General features: G+C 34.9%; 1 protein-coding gene across 4 annotated transcripts in view; it reads left to right on the top strand.

Moving 5' to 3' along the window:
• Window positions 1-61: 61 nt before the first annotated feature.
• The window catches only part of Slc35a5 (solute carrier family 35 member A5), a 31230-nt gene continuing 13347 nt past the window's right edge, over window positions 62-17944 (top strand). Inside the window, exons 1-5 of one of the 4 annotated variants that reach the window (XM_013151778.3) lie at window positions 62-245; window positions 1016-1161; window positions 5032-5130; window positions 6350-6483; window positions 9416-9483. In XM_013151778.3, the coding sequence (XP_013007232.1) occupies window positions 1035-1161; window positions 5032-5130; window positions 6350-6483; window positions 9416-9483 (428 nt within the window). In that variant the 5' untranslated portion in view covers window positions 62-245; window positions 1016-1034. The other 3 variants (XM_063224952.1, XM_005003403.4, XM_063224953.1) reach the window with 3 other exon arrangements.

Raw genomic sequence — 17944 nt, forward strand, 5'->3', positions numbered from 1 at the left:
TCCCTCCGGAAGTGTAACACTGAGTGCGCCTGCGTAATAGGCTCCGGTGCCGCTTTTCCCAGTAGGACCCGTATTTTGCGTTTGGTTCCGGAATAGCAGACCTGGGCATACAGGATTTTCGCCTTTGTTTTTCTCTCATAGCTCCCCTGCCTATGGAACCTAAAAAGCTACTGCTGCTCTTACAGAGCTAGATAGTCCCAGCCCTACGATGTGCACTCTTCCACTAGATTTTCTGAGGGAGCGAGGTAACCGCGCTTGCGGAAAATTATTGCGCGTGCGTAGGAGGTGGGGGCGCGCCGATGGGAAGCCCACTGCGCATGTGTGCGGAGATGCCGGCTAGGAAACCTGGTCTCCCCGGGAAGGGGCGTTGTCTCTTTGGTGTACCGCGCAGCGCTCAGTTTAATTGTGAATTTGGCAACGGTTTGCTGTCCATATGGACTTTGGGTCGTTCATGCGGGTACACGGAGAGGTTTGGAGCAGGGTAAGCCCTGCGTGGGATTTCTTGTCCTCACTTTGTCAAGAGAGCGTTTTAGACTGCTTGAGCCCCAAGGTTAAGCTCTTTTGTTTAAATTAAGTAAAATTTAACAGCAGAGTTTCAAATATTTCCATTTTGGTTCTTGTAACGTGATCCTTCCCAACAAGCTCAAGAAGCGCTGCTACTGAGGAGGAAAAATACAGGATCAGAATCCTTTTCTCTTACATCAGAGTTGCCAATGAGAATGCACAGCTGTTTTCCTGCAGTCCCTAAGTGCCCATTCCTCACTTGCTACCTTTGTCGTCATTTCTGAACGTATCCTTCTCTTGTCTCAAGAGTACCCCGACCTATTTAGAGTTTGACTTTGTCATTTCCTTTTCGTATAGTTGCTGCTATACTCCTGAACTGTACTAGTCAGACAGTCATAACCAAATATCTAAAAAAGTTATTTTTCTGTTATGTAGTCAGTAGTATTTGCATTCCGTAGAATCATTAGGTCTGCCATCAAGAGTTACTTATGAAAGTGCTCTTCTTTTTAAGGCAATTAAATAACAGGGAAATGGAAAGAAAATGCTGTAGGCGTCCTGGTCTGTGGTTCACAACCATGTATACATTCCTGCTTGGTGCTGTCTTCGTTGGTTTAAGCTCAAGTCGCATCTTACTAGTAAAATATTCTGCCAATGAAGGTAAGTTGATATGCAGAATACATATGGAACTCTTGCGCGTTGTTTCCTGTCTCTTAGTTAAAAATGGAGATGATAATACCTTAAGAAATACTTGCATCACATGTATTGTTTAAATTTTACTTAAACGTTCTTCTGCAGGAAGTATTTTGAAACTGGGTAAAATTTGTGTTACTCAGATTCAAAATTAAGACCCTTTGTATGGAATGTATGATAACATCTGATTACTGCTTCATTCAACAGGAATTGCTGAGCCTATAGCAAAATGTATAATTTCTGCCTATTTTGAAATAGGAGAATATGTTTGGTCACTTGGCATTTGTGAGTTACTATTGTAATTTGTGTTTCAGTAGGATAGTACATATTAGAAGACTTTGGAATTATCCACTCAAGAACTTTTTTTAATGTAACGATTTAAGTAAATACTTCAATTCCATAAAGCTATCGAGTACTTTTTGTTAGTACTGTTGACAACACATTAAAATCGTGACATCAGGTTAGAAGTCTGGTTTGGTAGTAGAGCATTTGCCTGCCATGCAGAAACCCTAGGTTCAATCCCTAGTACCTCAAAGAAAAGAAAGAAAAATTAATGAAAAAAATGACATCATGATACTTAATGATCTGCTTAGGAAGTAACACGTATATGTAAGTTTCAACTAAAGTTAACATGTGCCTATCAGGCCCTAGGTGAATAGTAAAAGAGTTCAAAGTGCATAAGAGATAGACTTGGTGCTTAAGAACTCAGTTTATTAGAAGAGACATACGTGTAAATACATTATAAAAACACATTAGAAAAAGTGCAATAACAGAAGTATTTTGACGATGCAGAACAGAGGTATAAATGCAGGATATTTTGTGTGAACTTACAATGTAGAATTATTGATAAAAAGTTTAAGGACCTATAGGAGAGAGAAGGAGTACTTGACCAGACAGGAAAGTAACAGTGAGATTGTTAAGGATTTCATATGCCATGCTTTATTACATAGGCTTTAGAGTCTGTAGGGTAAGGAACTCTTGAAGATTATAAACAGGAAGATAAGTAAACTACACTGGTAGTTGGATGGTAAAACCCAAGATTGGAAACAGCTTAGCAATTAAGAAGTTGTTGCAAACTCAGTCCTCAGACGATGACTAATTTAGTGTGGAAGGAATGGAAGGGAAAGAAAAATATCAGAACATAGAAAAGATGTGAGTGGACAGTTACTGAATGTATGGAACGTAGGGATTAAAGAAGTTTGTGGTTTGAGTTATAAGTGGATTGATAATGCTTTCAGTTGAGATGGGAAAAGAAGGTTGGACCAAGTTTGGAGAAATCACAGTTTTAGCTAGGTGCTGTCCTTTAGGCTGGGAACTGTCTTTATTCACTGAAATTTCCTACAAAGTCTGACATATCATGTACTTGAAGGAGATACCGATGAAATGAGTAGGTATGAGGTAGTTAATATGGATATATTTATAAACAGATTAAATGTTCCAGAATATAGATTTGTGTACATTAATACTAAATTTATCTTTAAAACCCCAGAAACAGAGGACTCATACAGAATCAGATAACTGACAAATTTTAAAGAATGGCAGCATTTAAACAGTATGCCAGTGTTTAGAACATGAAGAAGAAACTGTTTAGAGACATGAGAGAAGTAAATGTACATAACTCATAGAAAGACAGGAAAATTTGGAGAGGAAGAATTGTCACATCAGGATGAGGATTAAAATATGCCCTTTAGATTTAATAATCTCAGAAAGTACGTTTTAAGTAGTGGTGGAATCAGAAACCACACTGGTTGAAGACGGGACCTTGTTAGAAGGGGGAGATGATGTTGGTACCATTCTATGGAGAGAAGAAGGTGCATTAGAAAGGGATGATAGCTTAAATTTCACTCCTCAGGTAGATATTTACAATTGTTTGTAGAATAAGAAAACAAACCCAGTTATTAGAGAGAAAGCTACTGGAGATAAAGTGAAGTCAAAAAGGAATGTTTATTGTAGTACCTAAAAAGGGAAAGTTTTAAAAAGAAAAAATGGGTAAAAGTAGGGCCATAGCCCCTTTTTATATAACTGGGAGGAAGAACAGTAAGATTGGATGCATTGTAGATACGATGTGTGGTTAAGACATGTGTGGACCAAAGTCACACGTACTCACACAGTTTGGGATTAGCTGTGAGAGGAATACCAGAAAGAACCAGTTAACATTGACAGGAGTTTGAAAGTGTAATCCAAAGCCCTGATTCTTGTGTGTACATGTTTGTTCACGTGTGTATCAGGGTAAAAGATCATCATCTCATTTAAGCATGACAGACTATAACTTAAGTCTACATTTGTACTCAGAAAAAGGATGAAATATTTTAATTAGGCTTAAATTATGGGAAAAGTTGAGCAAATATTTAAAATCAGGTGTACATTTATTAAATGGGTAGAGCATTAAATGAAGGACACTAAGATACAGATGTGCGAGGGTAACCAACCTGATCCCTTTCTCTTAAGGAACTTACATTTAAAGGGTAAGGTGTTTGCATAAAAACTAATTAGTACAATGTAAAAAGTACTATTACTGATGTTTATAGGTTGTGTGACAGGAATGAGAAATCAAGGATTCTGCGTAGATTGACAAGGTCAAAGGAAATTCCAGAAAAGAGAAAGAAAAAGTGTTCTGGAAAAAGCATGTCAAGTTGTCTTGTGCCTGGATGGTATAACCAATAGATGGACTGTTTTCAAAAGGAAAGCAAATGCGTTCTTGAAAGTTGTACCCAATTAAGTTCCTATTTGTCTTTGGCAAAATTATAAAGCATTTTTATACACAATTAGAAAAAACAGGTAACAGTTAAGATTAAGGCATTTAAACCAAACCTTATTTCTTAATTAATTCATTTGACTTTCTAGTTAGGCCACATCTTAGGTCATCAGTGGGTTTAGATGCAAGCCTGAGAGTATTTTTCTCAGACCTAGAAGTGGTAAAACCTTGTGCCAGTTGCTAGTTTTCTCTGCTTCAGGTGACTTTTTTCTTTTAGTGCAATGTATCGTTTATCACAGAGAATCAAAAAATAGTAATGTTTGCTGTGTATACTATGACATGAAATAAAATAGCAAATTGTGGATTAAAGAAATATAAAATGTACCTTGATTTTAGCAGGCATACATGTCAGAAAAGTCATAGCCCATTAATTCAGCTGATAATATTCATAAACTGCTTGATGATTTAGATGCTGAATGTTGATTAATGGTCTACTTAGAAGGCAATCCAATGTCTTGCCAGAGAGCTTTCTTTGAGCTTGGTCCTAGTCTCAACAGGTTTATTAGTAACGAATGAAAACATGAGTATGTTTACCAAACTCAAGGATAGTAAAGGTAAGTGGAATGTGAGAAGCTAATACATTGGATGAAATGATACAGAAATTCAAAAGAGAAAACCCAAAAACAAACAACAAAAAAGAGAGAAAACCCAACTGGAAGAAATTTCATATAACTTTTTTTTTTTTTTAAAAAGAAAGTTTCAGACTGTAGTCCAGGCTGTCCTTGAACTCTTTGCAATCTTCCTACACAGCCTCCTGAGTGCTCGGATAAATCAAAATTGTGGAGCAGGTAGTGTGGGGTACTGGAGTCTAAACCCAGGGCTTTCACACTGAGCTACATCCCTAGGTCTTTTCTCGATTTTTTATTTTGAGACAGAGTCTCACTAAGTTGGTGAGATACCCAGGCTGGGCTCAAACTCTCATGTTCCTGCCTCAGCATCCTAGAGTGCTGTCTTTACAAGCATGCAGCACCACACCCTGCTAAATCAGCTTTTAAGGTTTGAAACAATTATAAATTATTAGCTATATTATACTCATACAAAGTAAAATTTATGGTTAAAACAACATTTCTGTTACATTTCAGAGAACAAGTATGATTACCTTCCAACTACTGTGAATATATGCTCAGAACTGGTGAAGTTCATTTTCTGTGTGCTTGTATCATTCTATGTTATAAAGAAAGGTGAGTCTTGAAATGGTACTCAATCCTACTAAAAAAATCACAGAATTGAAAAATGTTACAACTGCAAACAACATTTTATTTCATTTAGTTTAGTTGATTAATTTTATACATGAGGGACCTAAGACACAAACTTAAGTATGTTTTAAAGGTGAAGAAACAGGTGAAGAAAGTGGTATACAGAGCTGCATTGGAAGGGGCGAAGCTAGGAAACCATCCTGTATTTCCCAGTATCCTGCTCATCACTTGTGTCTATAATGGTTTCACACACCAAGTAATTCTAATTCAAATTCAGGATTTTCTAGGTAACTTTGCTGTTTGATTTGATATATATTATATTGCAAGAGGAAAGCAAATTTCCTATGTGAAAGGCAGTGTGGTATGCTAGAGTCAAAGAGATTATGTTCTGAGCAGAACTATTGCATAGGCATACTAATCCCTTCTTCAGATATACAGTGTTAGTGTTTTTGTGGAACCACCTCAGTGATTATTACTTCTCCACCTCAGTTCCTCAGTTATGTACCCTCAGCTCACTACCTTTTTCTTTTCATACAAGGTAAACATAATTTAAAGCATTAATTTTTATACTCAACAGAGATTCATAATCTGTGCAGAGATTCTGTTAGTGGAATATATTTCGTTCTATGTAGTTTCAGTTAGTGGATTATATTTCTTAATGTCATGAAAATTGCATTACTTGCAGGGCTTATATTCTTTTACATTATATATTGCTCAGCCTTTAAAAATCTAGAGTGGAGATAATAACTCATGCTAGGATTATTAATTGTTAAATGTCTCTAGGTCCACATATAAACATTGCGATTTGCTGATCTCTTGGGAGGGAAGGGCAGCATGAAGACTTAATATTTTTTCCTGTTTATTCTGTCATGTTTATTTCCCTTTTGCTCCAATGCTTTCAGAGTAGTAGCTCTGAGTCATCTTAAATAATACTTCAGCTGCTTTAGGTGAACAGGAGTTAGCATGATCAGTATTCATAAAGATGTTGCTGATTGTTGGTTACAGGACGCAGAAATAGGTGAGAGACAGACTAATAAAATTCTGTATTATCTTCAGTTCATTTAGCCTTGTAGTCACTTACAGATTGCAATTTATAAAGCACCTTTTAAAGGCGCATATGTATAATCAAATGTAATGTACTTTCTCCAAAAATACAAGCATTCTCATCAAGATTATTTATTTATTCCTAAATTTCTTTTTTTAGAAGATCATCAAAGTAGAAATTTGAGATGTGCTTCTTGGAAGGAATTCTCTAATTTCATGAAGTGGTCCATTCCTGCTTTTCTTTATTTCCTGGATAACTTGATTGTCTTCTATGTCCTATCCTACCTTCAGCCTGTAAGTAAATATGACAGAAATAGCACTGAAAAGATGAGAAAGAAAAATGAGTCCCAGAACTAATCTTTCTTTTTTATCTTTTCTTTTTGGACTTTATTTCTTGCTGCCCTCACTGGCTTTCCTGAAATTTCTGCAGAATTACCTGAAACCTGAATTACTGATTGGCTTGTCAGGTCTGCTCACTGTTGAAGTTTACTGTAGTAAATTCTGCTGTATAGGAGTTGCTCCCTGGCTGAGGAATCTGTGGACTTAATCAGGATCCTTATTTTCTGAGTCATCCCACTTCCAAGCTCTAGGCTAAATCTCAGCATCTAAGGCCTCCAAGCAGACTTGCATGATTAACTGAAAAGATTTTTTTTTGTTTTTTGGTATCGAGGATTAAACTCACAACCTCACGCTTGCCAGGTAGGCACTTATGCCGCTGAGCTAAATCCCTGGCAACTTAAAAGATTATAGTGGACCTCTCTCTCTCTCATATTTGTTTTAATGTAGTTTATACTTTTTATTTGTATAGTTTTTGTCTTTTAATCTTACCATTTAACTAGCAGTTTCTTTGGTAGAATTGTGTACTCCCAATTATACAAGCCATCTATAACTGATAATCTTACCTCTCTTGAAATTTTTTGTGTCAGTTTGGGAAGCACTAGTAATCAGAATTGAAGTCTTAAACAATTACTCAGTTTTGGTCACGTGTATGTTTCCCTCTTATGTTTTAGGAAATGGTGATTTTTATTGCCTTTATTACCAAAATGCATTCTAAGCTTCTTTAAAAGGTAAAAATAGGCATTTTGATTATAAAAAGGGTTTTTATTATGACCAGTCCTTTATGTGAGACCCCTGAAGTATAACCAAATCAGTTTTAGAATAGGATGAGAGGGCTTCTATGGGAAACAGGAGTTTGACATTTTTTTCACAGTTTAGAACCTGTGTAACTCGGCAGGCTCCAGCAACCTTAAGTTTCAGATACCCCATCTGAATAATAATAATAATAACAATAATACTACAGGTGAAAGTCAGGGACCTGGGCCACTCGATCACCTGAAGTCCTTCCAACCATGTGATCCATATTGGCAGTAAATTCCTAGTCCAGCTAGACTGTGTCCTTCCTAAATTGTTGTTTCCACTTTTCCCGTATCCAGCAAGCATAATTATTTACATTTAATAAATATTATTTGCACTTTTTTATTTTATTAGTACATATTTGAAGTACATACATTTTACAGTCCACTTGGGGAGTTGGTACATGTACATAATACAGCTCATTTCTTTTGCTAATCCCCTTTCCTCCTCCTCCTTCCTACTCTAGTTCCCCTTCCCATTCTTGTAGATTTTATTAATCTTAGTTCATGTTTATGGCAGATAATGTCCACCTTTGTGAAGTTGTTAGAACCCTGTAGTGCCATATCTTCCATTGTATTTTTTTGTATCCCGCAGATTACCTTTATATTTATACCCCTTTCCTGTTTTATACCTCAGTATCAAAATGGAATTGCAATTTCCTTTTCTATTTTTTGCTTTACTCTTCCTTCCTGATTCTGTACACCCGCAGATACTATAAAATACATGGTATACTCTACATATTTGTATTTTGAATCTATTTATGGAGAGATACATGGGACTTTGGGGACAAAGAGTTCAGATGTTTGATTTATTTATAGTGTTACATGGAAAGCATTTGCAAAATTAATCAACCTAACCAGGATAGGTGTATTTGTACTGCCTTAGTGTTATTCTGGGTCACTAGTTTCCTACTGTCATCAGTCACTTTCCTCAGTCTTTTCTTACTTGTCTCTTAACTGGGGATGTGCAAGCATTTGTCTTACAGAGGCATATGCTGAAAAACAATGCAGAGCCACCCAACACAAAGAAATGATGAATTGCTAAAAAGGTAGAAATTCTAATTACTTTGATATAATCATAATACAATATATGCTTCTATCAAGTTATCACACTTTGTACTCGGTAATAACATACAGTCATGTCAGAATTTTTCAATGTATAAAATTTTCAATAGAAAAGCAGCAATGTTATACTGTTGAAAATATTGTTTATTTTCATAGTATTTATTTATTTTCTTTAACTGTGTATTAGCCATATTTGCGATTGTAAGACTTAATACTCTGGCATTTAATCAACTTGAAGTGATAGCAAGGAGGTAGGAATAATTGATGCTAAGTATTAATATTGCCAGATCCAATTATGGCACAGTGATAACATTATATACTTTTTCAGAAAAATATGCATATTTTCAGATTAATATTCATCTAAAATATAGCTAGCATGATTCTAAGTGTTCAGAATAATTTGAATCAACTCAAAGAACTATCAAATGTGATTTTGGCTTTGAGTTACATCTTTTTTTTTGTACTACACTTTTTTTTAAAAGATATTAAAAGAAAACAAAACAATAGAAACAAAACAGTAGAACCGATATAGTGAACTATGTCATTTCAAGGGAGAAAATCCATTCGCCTTTTAGGACTGTAAAGATGCTTGAATATCTGCCTAAATTTTCTTCTGATATAAATAAGCCTAGAAGTACCAGCCTTCTGTTTACCTGCAGAAGCAGGATTAAATGTTTGTAAAATAGTTTGAGAGTTTAAAAAGTTGTATTATAAGCAGGGTAACTGTTACTTCTAGTCCTAAACATTCAAAATTTAAAAGTATTTCCATAGCCATACATACAGTATATTTATACAGTCATGGTCTGAATTGAAGCACATATTTTCAAGCCCTGCATAATTATTTGATCATATCTATATAAATTTAACAAGCAATAAAAATGGAATTTGATCCTCTAGTGAAACAGCTGCCCCAATAACCCTTCTGGTCTTGACTGAAAAGCTTTTTTGTCAGTTGAACTAGCAAGCTGGGAGATTTCTGAGGTCAGTACTTTGTTTGAATTGTAACTCTGTCTTCTTTTTCTTTCTAGGCCATGGCTGTTATCTTCTCAAATTTTAGCATTATAACAACAGCTCTTCTATTCAGAATAGTGCTGAAGTAAGTAACTTGATGTGAAAGCATATATCATTCTTAGAAATGGCACAGCCTGTTTTTACAGAGCACTGAACCCTCAGATCCCACGGCCAGAATTTTGATCCTAATTGGCTTTGTGTATTGCATACATTATTTACGCCACCTAGAAAGTGGCTCCTGAACTAGCTTGTCTACATCCTCTGGAATCATATGTATGAAAGGTCTTGAGCAAACCAAAAATAAGATAACATATTGGCTGTTATAATTGTTACTTTAATTTTTAGTGTCAGACTTTCAGCACCGAATTCATGAGCTGTTTATCCACAATATCTATACACTAATAGGAACCAAGAGTTTCCTAAGATATTTAATTCCTACTTTGGAGTTTGGCAAATTCTTTATTAAACTACTTGAAATAAGTGCATGCTTCAAGCTGCAACTGGCAGGCAATTTTCTTGATGCTAATGAAAATTAATAAGAGCATATTCTTTCTGCCTTTATATCATATTCCTTCTAAAAGTTACAGTATAGTGCATTTGCTAAAAAACTGTTCAGTAGTTCTGCAGATAGAAAGATTGGATAATAGGATTTTTAAAGTTTAAAAATATGTTACTTTAATTATATGGACTCTTAGCTATGTGTGCTGTGCTGTGGCTGATGATTGGTCTAGATTTGGCTCCTGGTTTGAGGCTTTGAGGGCACCTGAGATTAAAAGCAATGGATTAATTAATCTGGTAAAGTAGATTTCAAGGTAGTCTTGTGTTTAAGTGATGACATGGGCACTTTTGGGAACTTTTAGCCAGTTCTATCTTGCATCTATCTAAATCAGTATCTATCTAAATGTTAAGAGTACATTGGAATTTGCTTTTTTCATCATAGGCTTCATTTTAGTTGTGGATTGTGAAAATAATTCTGTAACTGGCAAGTTAAAGAGTGTTATTCTGAAAATATTTTGAAGTCTTTAAAACTCAAATAAAAATTGACTACTATAGATGTATGTATGTAAGAAATAATATTTTTATGTTGATTCCTATTATACAATTAGAGATATACATCCATGTAGAAAATTGGTTTTAACAAAACATAATTTTTAATAAAGGAATGAAACTCTTAAAATATAGTCAGTTTTTTCTGTGAAATGATAGTTCATAAATATGCATAGTAGAATATTATATAATATGCACGTATTATTGCAAAATTACATTAAAATAAAACTGAGTTTACCAAAGAGAAAAATGTGATGTATCTGTTACCTGACTTAAAATTGGTAATAGTTTCACCTGTCAATTACAGTAAATGTAGTTAAATTTTAAACATTTAATGACTTATTTAAAAAACTAAATCTTAGTATAACCAAATTCAAATCTATTTATACTATAGATTTTAAATGTTAAGTGTCAGTTTTACTAATTGTAATAATTATATTTTGCTAATTTTAGTAATAATAAACATTGATATGAGCTAAAGTTCAAAAATTTTTCAGATACTTTGCCTCGTATTTGTAGAGCAATATTGATTCTTTAATGTGCTTGTTTTATTGTTAACATCTCTTACTCTGTTCTACACCATGTGCTATGTCTATCCTCGGTTTTGACTGACAGCTTTGTTTTGCCATATTTGACTGTATTCTCTCCCCCCGCCCCAAAAAAGCAATAAGAACTAAGGAGTAATAAAATCCAAAATGTGTAAATTTTGTTGTAAAAAAGAGAGGGGAAAAAAAAAAGAGCTCTAACGGATATAACAGCAAGTGTGTTTAGGGGTGTTAAATAGCTGACTATATTAATGTTTTTGGATCATTGAACACAGCTGTTTGCAGTCTCCCTGTTTGAATGTCCACTTTGTATTCTTTGATACTGTGATTTGAGCAACTATTTTCAAGATGATAATATGTAATCTATTAACAGGTGATTTCTTACTGTTATGTGTTTTTTTTTGTAGTTCTGTATTACGTGTACCCTTACACCGCTTTGCTTTGTTTTGTGTTTTTCTCTTTTTCCTCTTAAATAAAATTTAAAAAAATCTCTATTATGAATCCTTGAAAATAATTATATTGAAGACCAGTAACATTCCATTTTTATTATTTCTGTAATCATATACTTTGTTTCTAGAGTGTCTGAGTTTAAAAATCAGCACTGAAGTGTCTGCAGTATAGTGCAAAAATAATGTACTAGTAAGTCTAATATTGTCTTTTATTAGAATGCCTTGTTTGTTAGTACATGTTTGTAATACATAGTGTTTACATTCTTTGTGGAAAGTTGGTACATGTAAATACTATCCTTAATTCTTCTTTCATCGTGTTTCTCTTTACCTTCCTTCCTTTCTCCACCCTTTGCTCTCTTTCCCTTTGAGAAAGCTCTGTCTCCCTGCTTCCTATCGTCTTTTATCCTTCTCGTTATAGATAGGTATACTTGAGTTTCTCATGTAGGAGAAACTGTCTGATATTTAAACTTGTGTTAGCATTATTTTACTTATTATGGTTTCAAGACATGTATTTTCCTATGAAAGACAGTTTTTTTTCCCATGTGGCAGAGTAGTACTTTATTACATATAAATACCACGTTTTCTTTATCCATTGATCTGTTGAAGGACAAACAGGCAACTTCCAAAATTTAGCTTATGTACTGCTATAAAAATGGATATGCATGCGTACTATAATATGATACCTTTAATATTTTTGGGAAGACACCTAGATGAGGAATAGCTGGGTAAATGGAATTTCTAGTTTTAGTTTTTTGATGAATTACCACATAGATTTCCACAATGATTGCACTAGTTTACATTCCTACCAAAAATATAGAAGGATTCTGTCTTACTTATTTTTCTGTCATTGCTGAGACAAAATATCTGATGTCCAAAATTAAGGAAGAAATCGGCTGACTCCAAGGCAGGGTTGCATGATAGAGGGACATCAGATTTATGGTGGTGGAGAGCCACCAAATTAGCAAAAACAAAAGTGGGAAAGCAAGTCTCTTTTCCTCCTTTATCTTGTAAGCCTGCTACCTGCCCTTGGGATGGGCATAGCACTCATACCATCTTGTGCCCTCCCCTTCTTGCACAGGCTCAGGATGTTTTACAAAGTGAGGACCCTGGCCACCTGCTGAGTCACTTAGTTAAATTTCTAAACAGTTCTAGTTGACACAGTGACCAACCTTTACAACATCATGGAGTGTAAACAGCTGTACCAGGACATATCCTCTCCACCTTAGGATGTAGAACTGCTGAGTTACTTAGTTAAGTTTCTAAACTTAACCAAGTTGACACAATTTATTAACCATTACAGGTTCTTTTTTCCATGTTCTCTAGTATTTGTAATTACTGATTTCTTGATGATGGCAGTTATTTCTGGGATAAGGTGGAATCTCATGTTGGTTTAATTTGCATTTCTCTAATGGCCAGTGATGCTGAGCATTTCTTCATATATTTATTGGTCATTTGTAGTTCTTCCATACATTTTTTGCCCATTTTTTGATTGAGCTTTCACTGAGGGTGAGGATTCTAATATTTTTTATTTCTTTATGTAGTCTACATATGAATCTTTTGTCGAGGAAGAGCTCGCAAAATTTTCTTCCCTTCCTGTAGGTTGACTTTTCACTCTGTTGGTTGTGGGTTCTTTTGCTGCATAGAAGCTTTTGGATTTGATATGATTCTATTTGTTGATTCTCGGTACTATTTTCTGTGCAGCTGGTGTTCTGTTCAGAAAGTTTTTGCCTATACCTATGACTTCAAGAGTTTTACCTACTTTGTCTTCCAGCGTGTTAAGTGTTTCTGTTTTAACATTTACTTTTGTTCACGATGAGAGATAATGTGTCTAGATTCAAGCATCTGCATGTGGATAGCCTGTTTTCCTAACACTATTTACGAAGATGGCTTTTTTTCCTTCAGTTTTTGTTTTTGGCCCCTTTGTCAAAGATTAAATGTGCTTAGAGTTGTTCCCAGAGAAACATAGAAGTCAGTGTACAAAAGCTAAGGTCAGATGGAACCCTTTCTTCTGATGGGAAAAAAGAACTGCCCAGCACCTGCAGCACATTTATTACAGTCAGCATATGAATAAGTTTATGGAGAGTTTAAGGGGAGGGTAGAATCTGGGACAGGAAGGAAATCTAATCTATTAGCAGAACAGTCAGTGTGTCTTGGTGGTTACATGGGACATAACTGGTAATAAGAAATAACGAAAACCATCTGTATTATCTCAAGCAAAGGTGAAGTTACTATGCCTCAGCTCCTGAACTGTGCACACTTCTCATGGGAAACTGTCAAACTCATGAGAGACAGTGGTCTTGTCCTAGGTACCTGAAGTGTAGACAACTTCCCTCCCAACAAGTGTTTTTATCATGAAAGCATGTTAGATTTTGTCAAAGGTTTTTTTTCTGTGTCCATGAAGATGATCATGTGATTTTTGCCCTTGATTCACTTTATGCGATATATTATATTTATTGATTTGACTGTGTTGAGCCATCTTTGGATATGTAGGATGAAGCCTATTTGGTCATTATGTATGATCTTTTTGATGTTTCATTTTATTCTATTTGGCAGTATCTTGTTGAGGATTTTTGCATCTATATTCATTAAAGAGATTGGCCTAAAGTTCTCTTTTTTGGTTAGAACCTTCTCTGTTTTGAAATCAGAATAGTTAGTAGATTCCAGGAATGACTTTGGGAGTACTTCTTCCCCTTCAGTTTCATTAAAAGCTTGACAGGTATTGATGAGTCTTGGTTACTTTTCTCTCACTGTTGAGACAAAGTATACCCAACACCCCAAATTAAGAAAAGAAAGGTCTATTTTAGCTCACAGTTTGTTGAAGTTTCAGTCCATAATTAGGCTGCCTCTAAGGCAGGGTGGCATGGCAGAGAGGCAATAGTTCATGGTGGCTGAACACAGCAAAAGCATTGAAAGCAAAAAGAAGCAAGCCTGTTTGCCTCTCATATACACCTAGGGGAGGTGTATAACTCACACCCCAAATCTCAGCATTAGACAATAAGTCACAAACTCTGAATTCAGCCTCCTCTTAAAAGCCTGCCCCCATTGCCTATATGAGGTTTGGTGGGGGTGGGGAACATCTAGACACAAACCATAACATGTTATTAGAATTTCATTGTAGTTTTTGTAGAATTCAGCAGTGATCCCATCTGGGCTTCGGTTTTTCTCAGTTGGTAACATATTTTTACTATTTTAATTTTGTCACCTGTTACTGGATTCAAGGTTTTTAATTCAGCTTTGGTAATTCATATGTGTCTGGGAATGTATCCAATTCTTCTGAATTTTCCAATTCATTGGCATACAGATTTGCAAAGTAGTTGTTAATGATGTTTTTAATTTCAGCTGTGTCTGTTGTGATTTTACCCTTTTTTGTTCCTAATTGCATTGATTTGGGTGTTTGATTTCTTTGGTTACATAGGCTAAGGGTTTGTCTTTTGTTTATTTCTTAAAAGAGCCAACTCTTCAATTCACTAATTCTTTTATTACTTTTTTTGTCTGAATTTCATTGACTTCTGTTCTGATCTTCATAATTTCTTTCCTTGTTCTAGCTTTGGATTTGGGTTGTTCTTGTCAAGGTCTTAGAAAAACAAGATCTTAAGTTGTATATCGTCAGGTTATTTAGCCTTGTTTCCTTTTTGTGAAGTGATAATTCACAGCTATTCCCTCTCAGGAGTACTTTCATTGTATCCTATAAGTTCAGCTGAGTTCTACTGGCATTATTTAGTTCCAAAAACTGTTTTCTTCCTTGCCTTCTTCTGTAATCCATTGTTTACTTCAGAGTATATTGTTTAGTTTCTGTGCCTTTGCATAATTTCTGGGTTTTCCTTTGTCCTTGATTTCTAACTTGATGGTACTATGTTCTGATAATATGCCTGGTTTAATTTCTATTCTTTATATTTATTTAAGCTTGCTTTTGCTAGTATGTTGTCAGTTTTCAAGGTAATTGCGTGTGCTGCTGAATAGAATGTGAACTTTGCCTTTGGATAGAACCCCAGGAATATCTTTTATGTCCATTTGTTCACAGGTTTGTTCAACTCTGACGTTTATTTATTGATTTTTGTTTGTGATAGTAGAGTATTAAGGTTTCCCACTATAATTGTGTTTATGTTTATCTGATCGTTTATGTCCAGTAGTACTTGTTTTATGAAACTGAGTGTGCCATTCATAGTTCAGTGCTGAAGTTAATTATCATCTCTTTCTGTTGGATTTTTTCCTTAAGCAATACGTAGTAACCTCTTTGCCTCTTTTGATCAGTTTTGACTTGATATCTACTTTGAAAATAGGATAACTGTATCTTCTTTTTGATAGGGGGATTCCCTTGGCATAGAATATTGGTTTTTATCTGTGAGGTTCTTTTGGTGTTAAACATGTTTCTTATATACAGCATTCAGTTGAATATTGTTTCTTGATCTATTCTGCTAGTCAGTGTCTTTTGTTTGGGAACTGAGATTATTCACATTGAAAGTTATTAGTGATAGCTATTGACTTATTCCTGTCATTGCCTTATTTCCTGTTACTGATTCCCTGTATTTAACTGCTCACCCTGCCTGGTATAGTCATTCTATTACACTTTTTGTCTTTGTTAGCTTTATTGTCTATTTCTAGGGAATCCTTGAGAACTTTTTGGAGTGCTGGTTTGTCGATCATGAATTTCTTTAGCTGCTTTTTACCATGAAAGTATCTTCTTTCTCTGTCAATCTTTAGATAGTTTTTCATGATATGACAGCCTGGATTGGATATTGTTTTGTTTTATAGCTTGAAACAATTTAGCCAAAGCTCTCTTAGCTTTTTAGGTTTGTATTCATAAGTCTGCTTTAATTCTAATAGATTTTCTTTTATAAGTAATTTGATGCTTTCCACTACTGGCATTTAAGATGCACTTCTTTCATTGGTTTTTTGGGATTTTGACTATAATGTCATGGAGAGCCTTTTTTCTGATTGTTACTATTTGGCATTCTGTATGCCTCACTCATCTGAATGTTACATTCTTTTACCTTATTTGCAAAATTTTCTGCTCTTATTTCAGTGAACAGGTTTTTCATGACTTTTGTATCTTCTGATTTTTTAACTAATTCAAATTAATCTTCTTATTCTTTGCATAATTCTGGAACTGCTGGATCTATTTTTCATGTTATTTTGTGGCAGTTAAGATATTTTTCATTAGTTGGTCACCAATAACAGCCCTGTCTTCTATTTCTGATACCTTGTCATCCTTGGGGATTATAGCCACCACGCCTGCCTTTTACATGCCTTATTGATCTGTGTTGTTAGCTCCCTTGATATCATTTCAAATAATTTGAGTGTTTGGCTCTTGGTTACTTTTTGTCTGACATCCCATGAGTCAGTTTTGGGGGGGTTGAGGGCCATTTTGTTGGCTTGACTTCTCATGTTTCTATTTTTTTCAGGGTGTATGTGTGTGCCTGTGTGGCTTTTTATTTGATTTTAGTCAAAAGCTGTGTTTCTAGCATGGAAATCACTTTGTTAATGTTTATTTTTTACTGTTATAATTTAGGCATGACTAGCTACTGGCCTTTGCCTTTCTCCTAGTATCTAATCATCTGCATTTACTTGAGATGAGAAGTTGCTACCCATTTAACCCAGTATTAGTTTTCCATGAGGGGCCACAGTATTATTGACCCCAAGGTAAACCAGTGTTGATATCTCAAGAAAACGAACTAATAACAACAACTACATCACCCTGGTTACAATAAATTAAATTAGCATCAATAAAATTAGCCTCAATTGATGCTAATCAATAAAATTAGCATCAAATACAAAACCTAAGAACCAATAAGTACCACCTTTACTCATTCATAGAAAGGACATCTATACTATAAGATAATCCAAATATTTACCTACTGTTGGGCTCTAGGAAGTATCTCTTGAATGGAATAACTTTACTTCTACTAACGATGCACATTATTCAATAGCAATAGTGTAAAGTTAACTATAGTAGATATGCTAGTAAAGGTGGAGGGTATGGGGAATTGGGAAATGAAAGAAAACAAATAAAAATTGACAGAATATAAGAAAGAGGAGAGAGAAGTAAGGTGGGGCTCCTATTGAAGAGTAAAAGGAAATCAGTGATGATAGAGAACATTTGCTGGGAAAAACAAATTAAAAAAATAAAAGGTAAGCAGAGCACAAATAGGAGATGAAAGGTAAAGTGGAAGAGAAAAAGGTTGAGCTGGAACAGGAGAAAAAAGAAAGCAGAGAGAAAGTGCACAAAAAATGTGATGAAGAAAAGTTATAAATGATACAACATAGAGAAATTTTAAAAAAGAAAGACTGAAATCAAAGAAAAAGTTCCATTGTTATTGAATGAGTGATTTCTTTCCAAGATGTGTAGTCTTGGGATCCAACCAGTGACAATTTTCTTTGCTTATCTTTAGGGCCTCTGGGTTTTTGAAGTGCTGTCCTTGCACTCGAGGGCCCTCTGTTCATTTCCCCAGACCATGGTTACCTTCAGAGCCAAAGTGTGTCCTTCTTCCTTTTGGAAAATGGGAAA

Source organism: Cavia porcellus, unplaced genomic scaffold, assembly GCF_034190915.1.
Source record: "Cavia porcellus strain 051 isolate PalLab524CR breed Dunkin Hartley unplaced genomic scaffold, mCavPor4.1 scaffold_15, whole genome shotgun sequence".
NCBI classification, from domain to species: domain Eukaryota; kingdom Metazoa; phylum Chordata; class Mammalia; order Rodentia; family Caviidae; genus Cavia; species Cavia porcellus.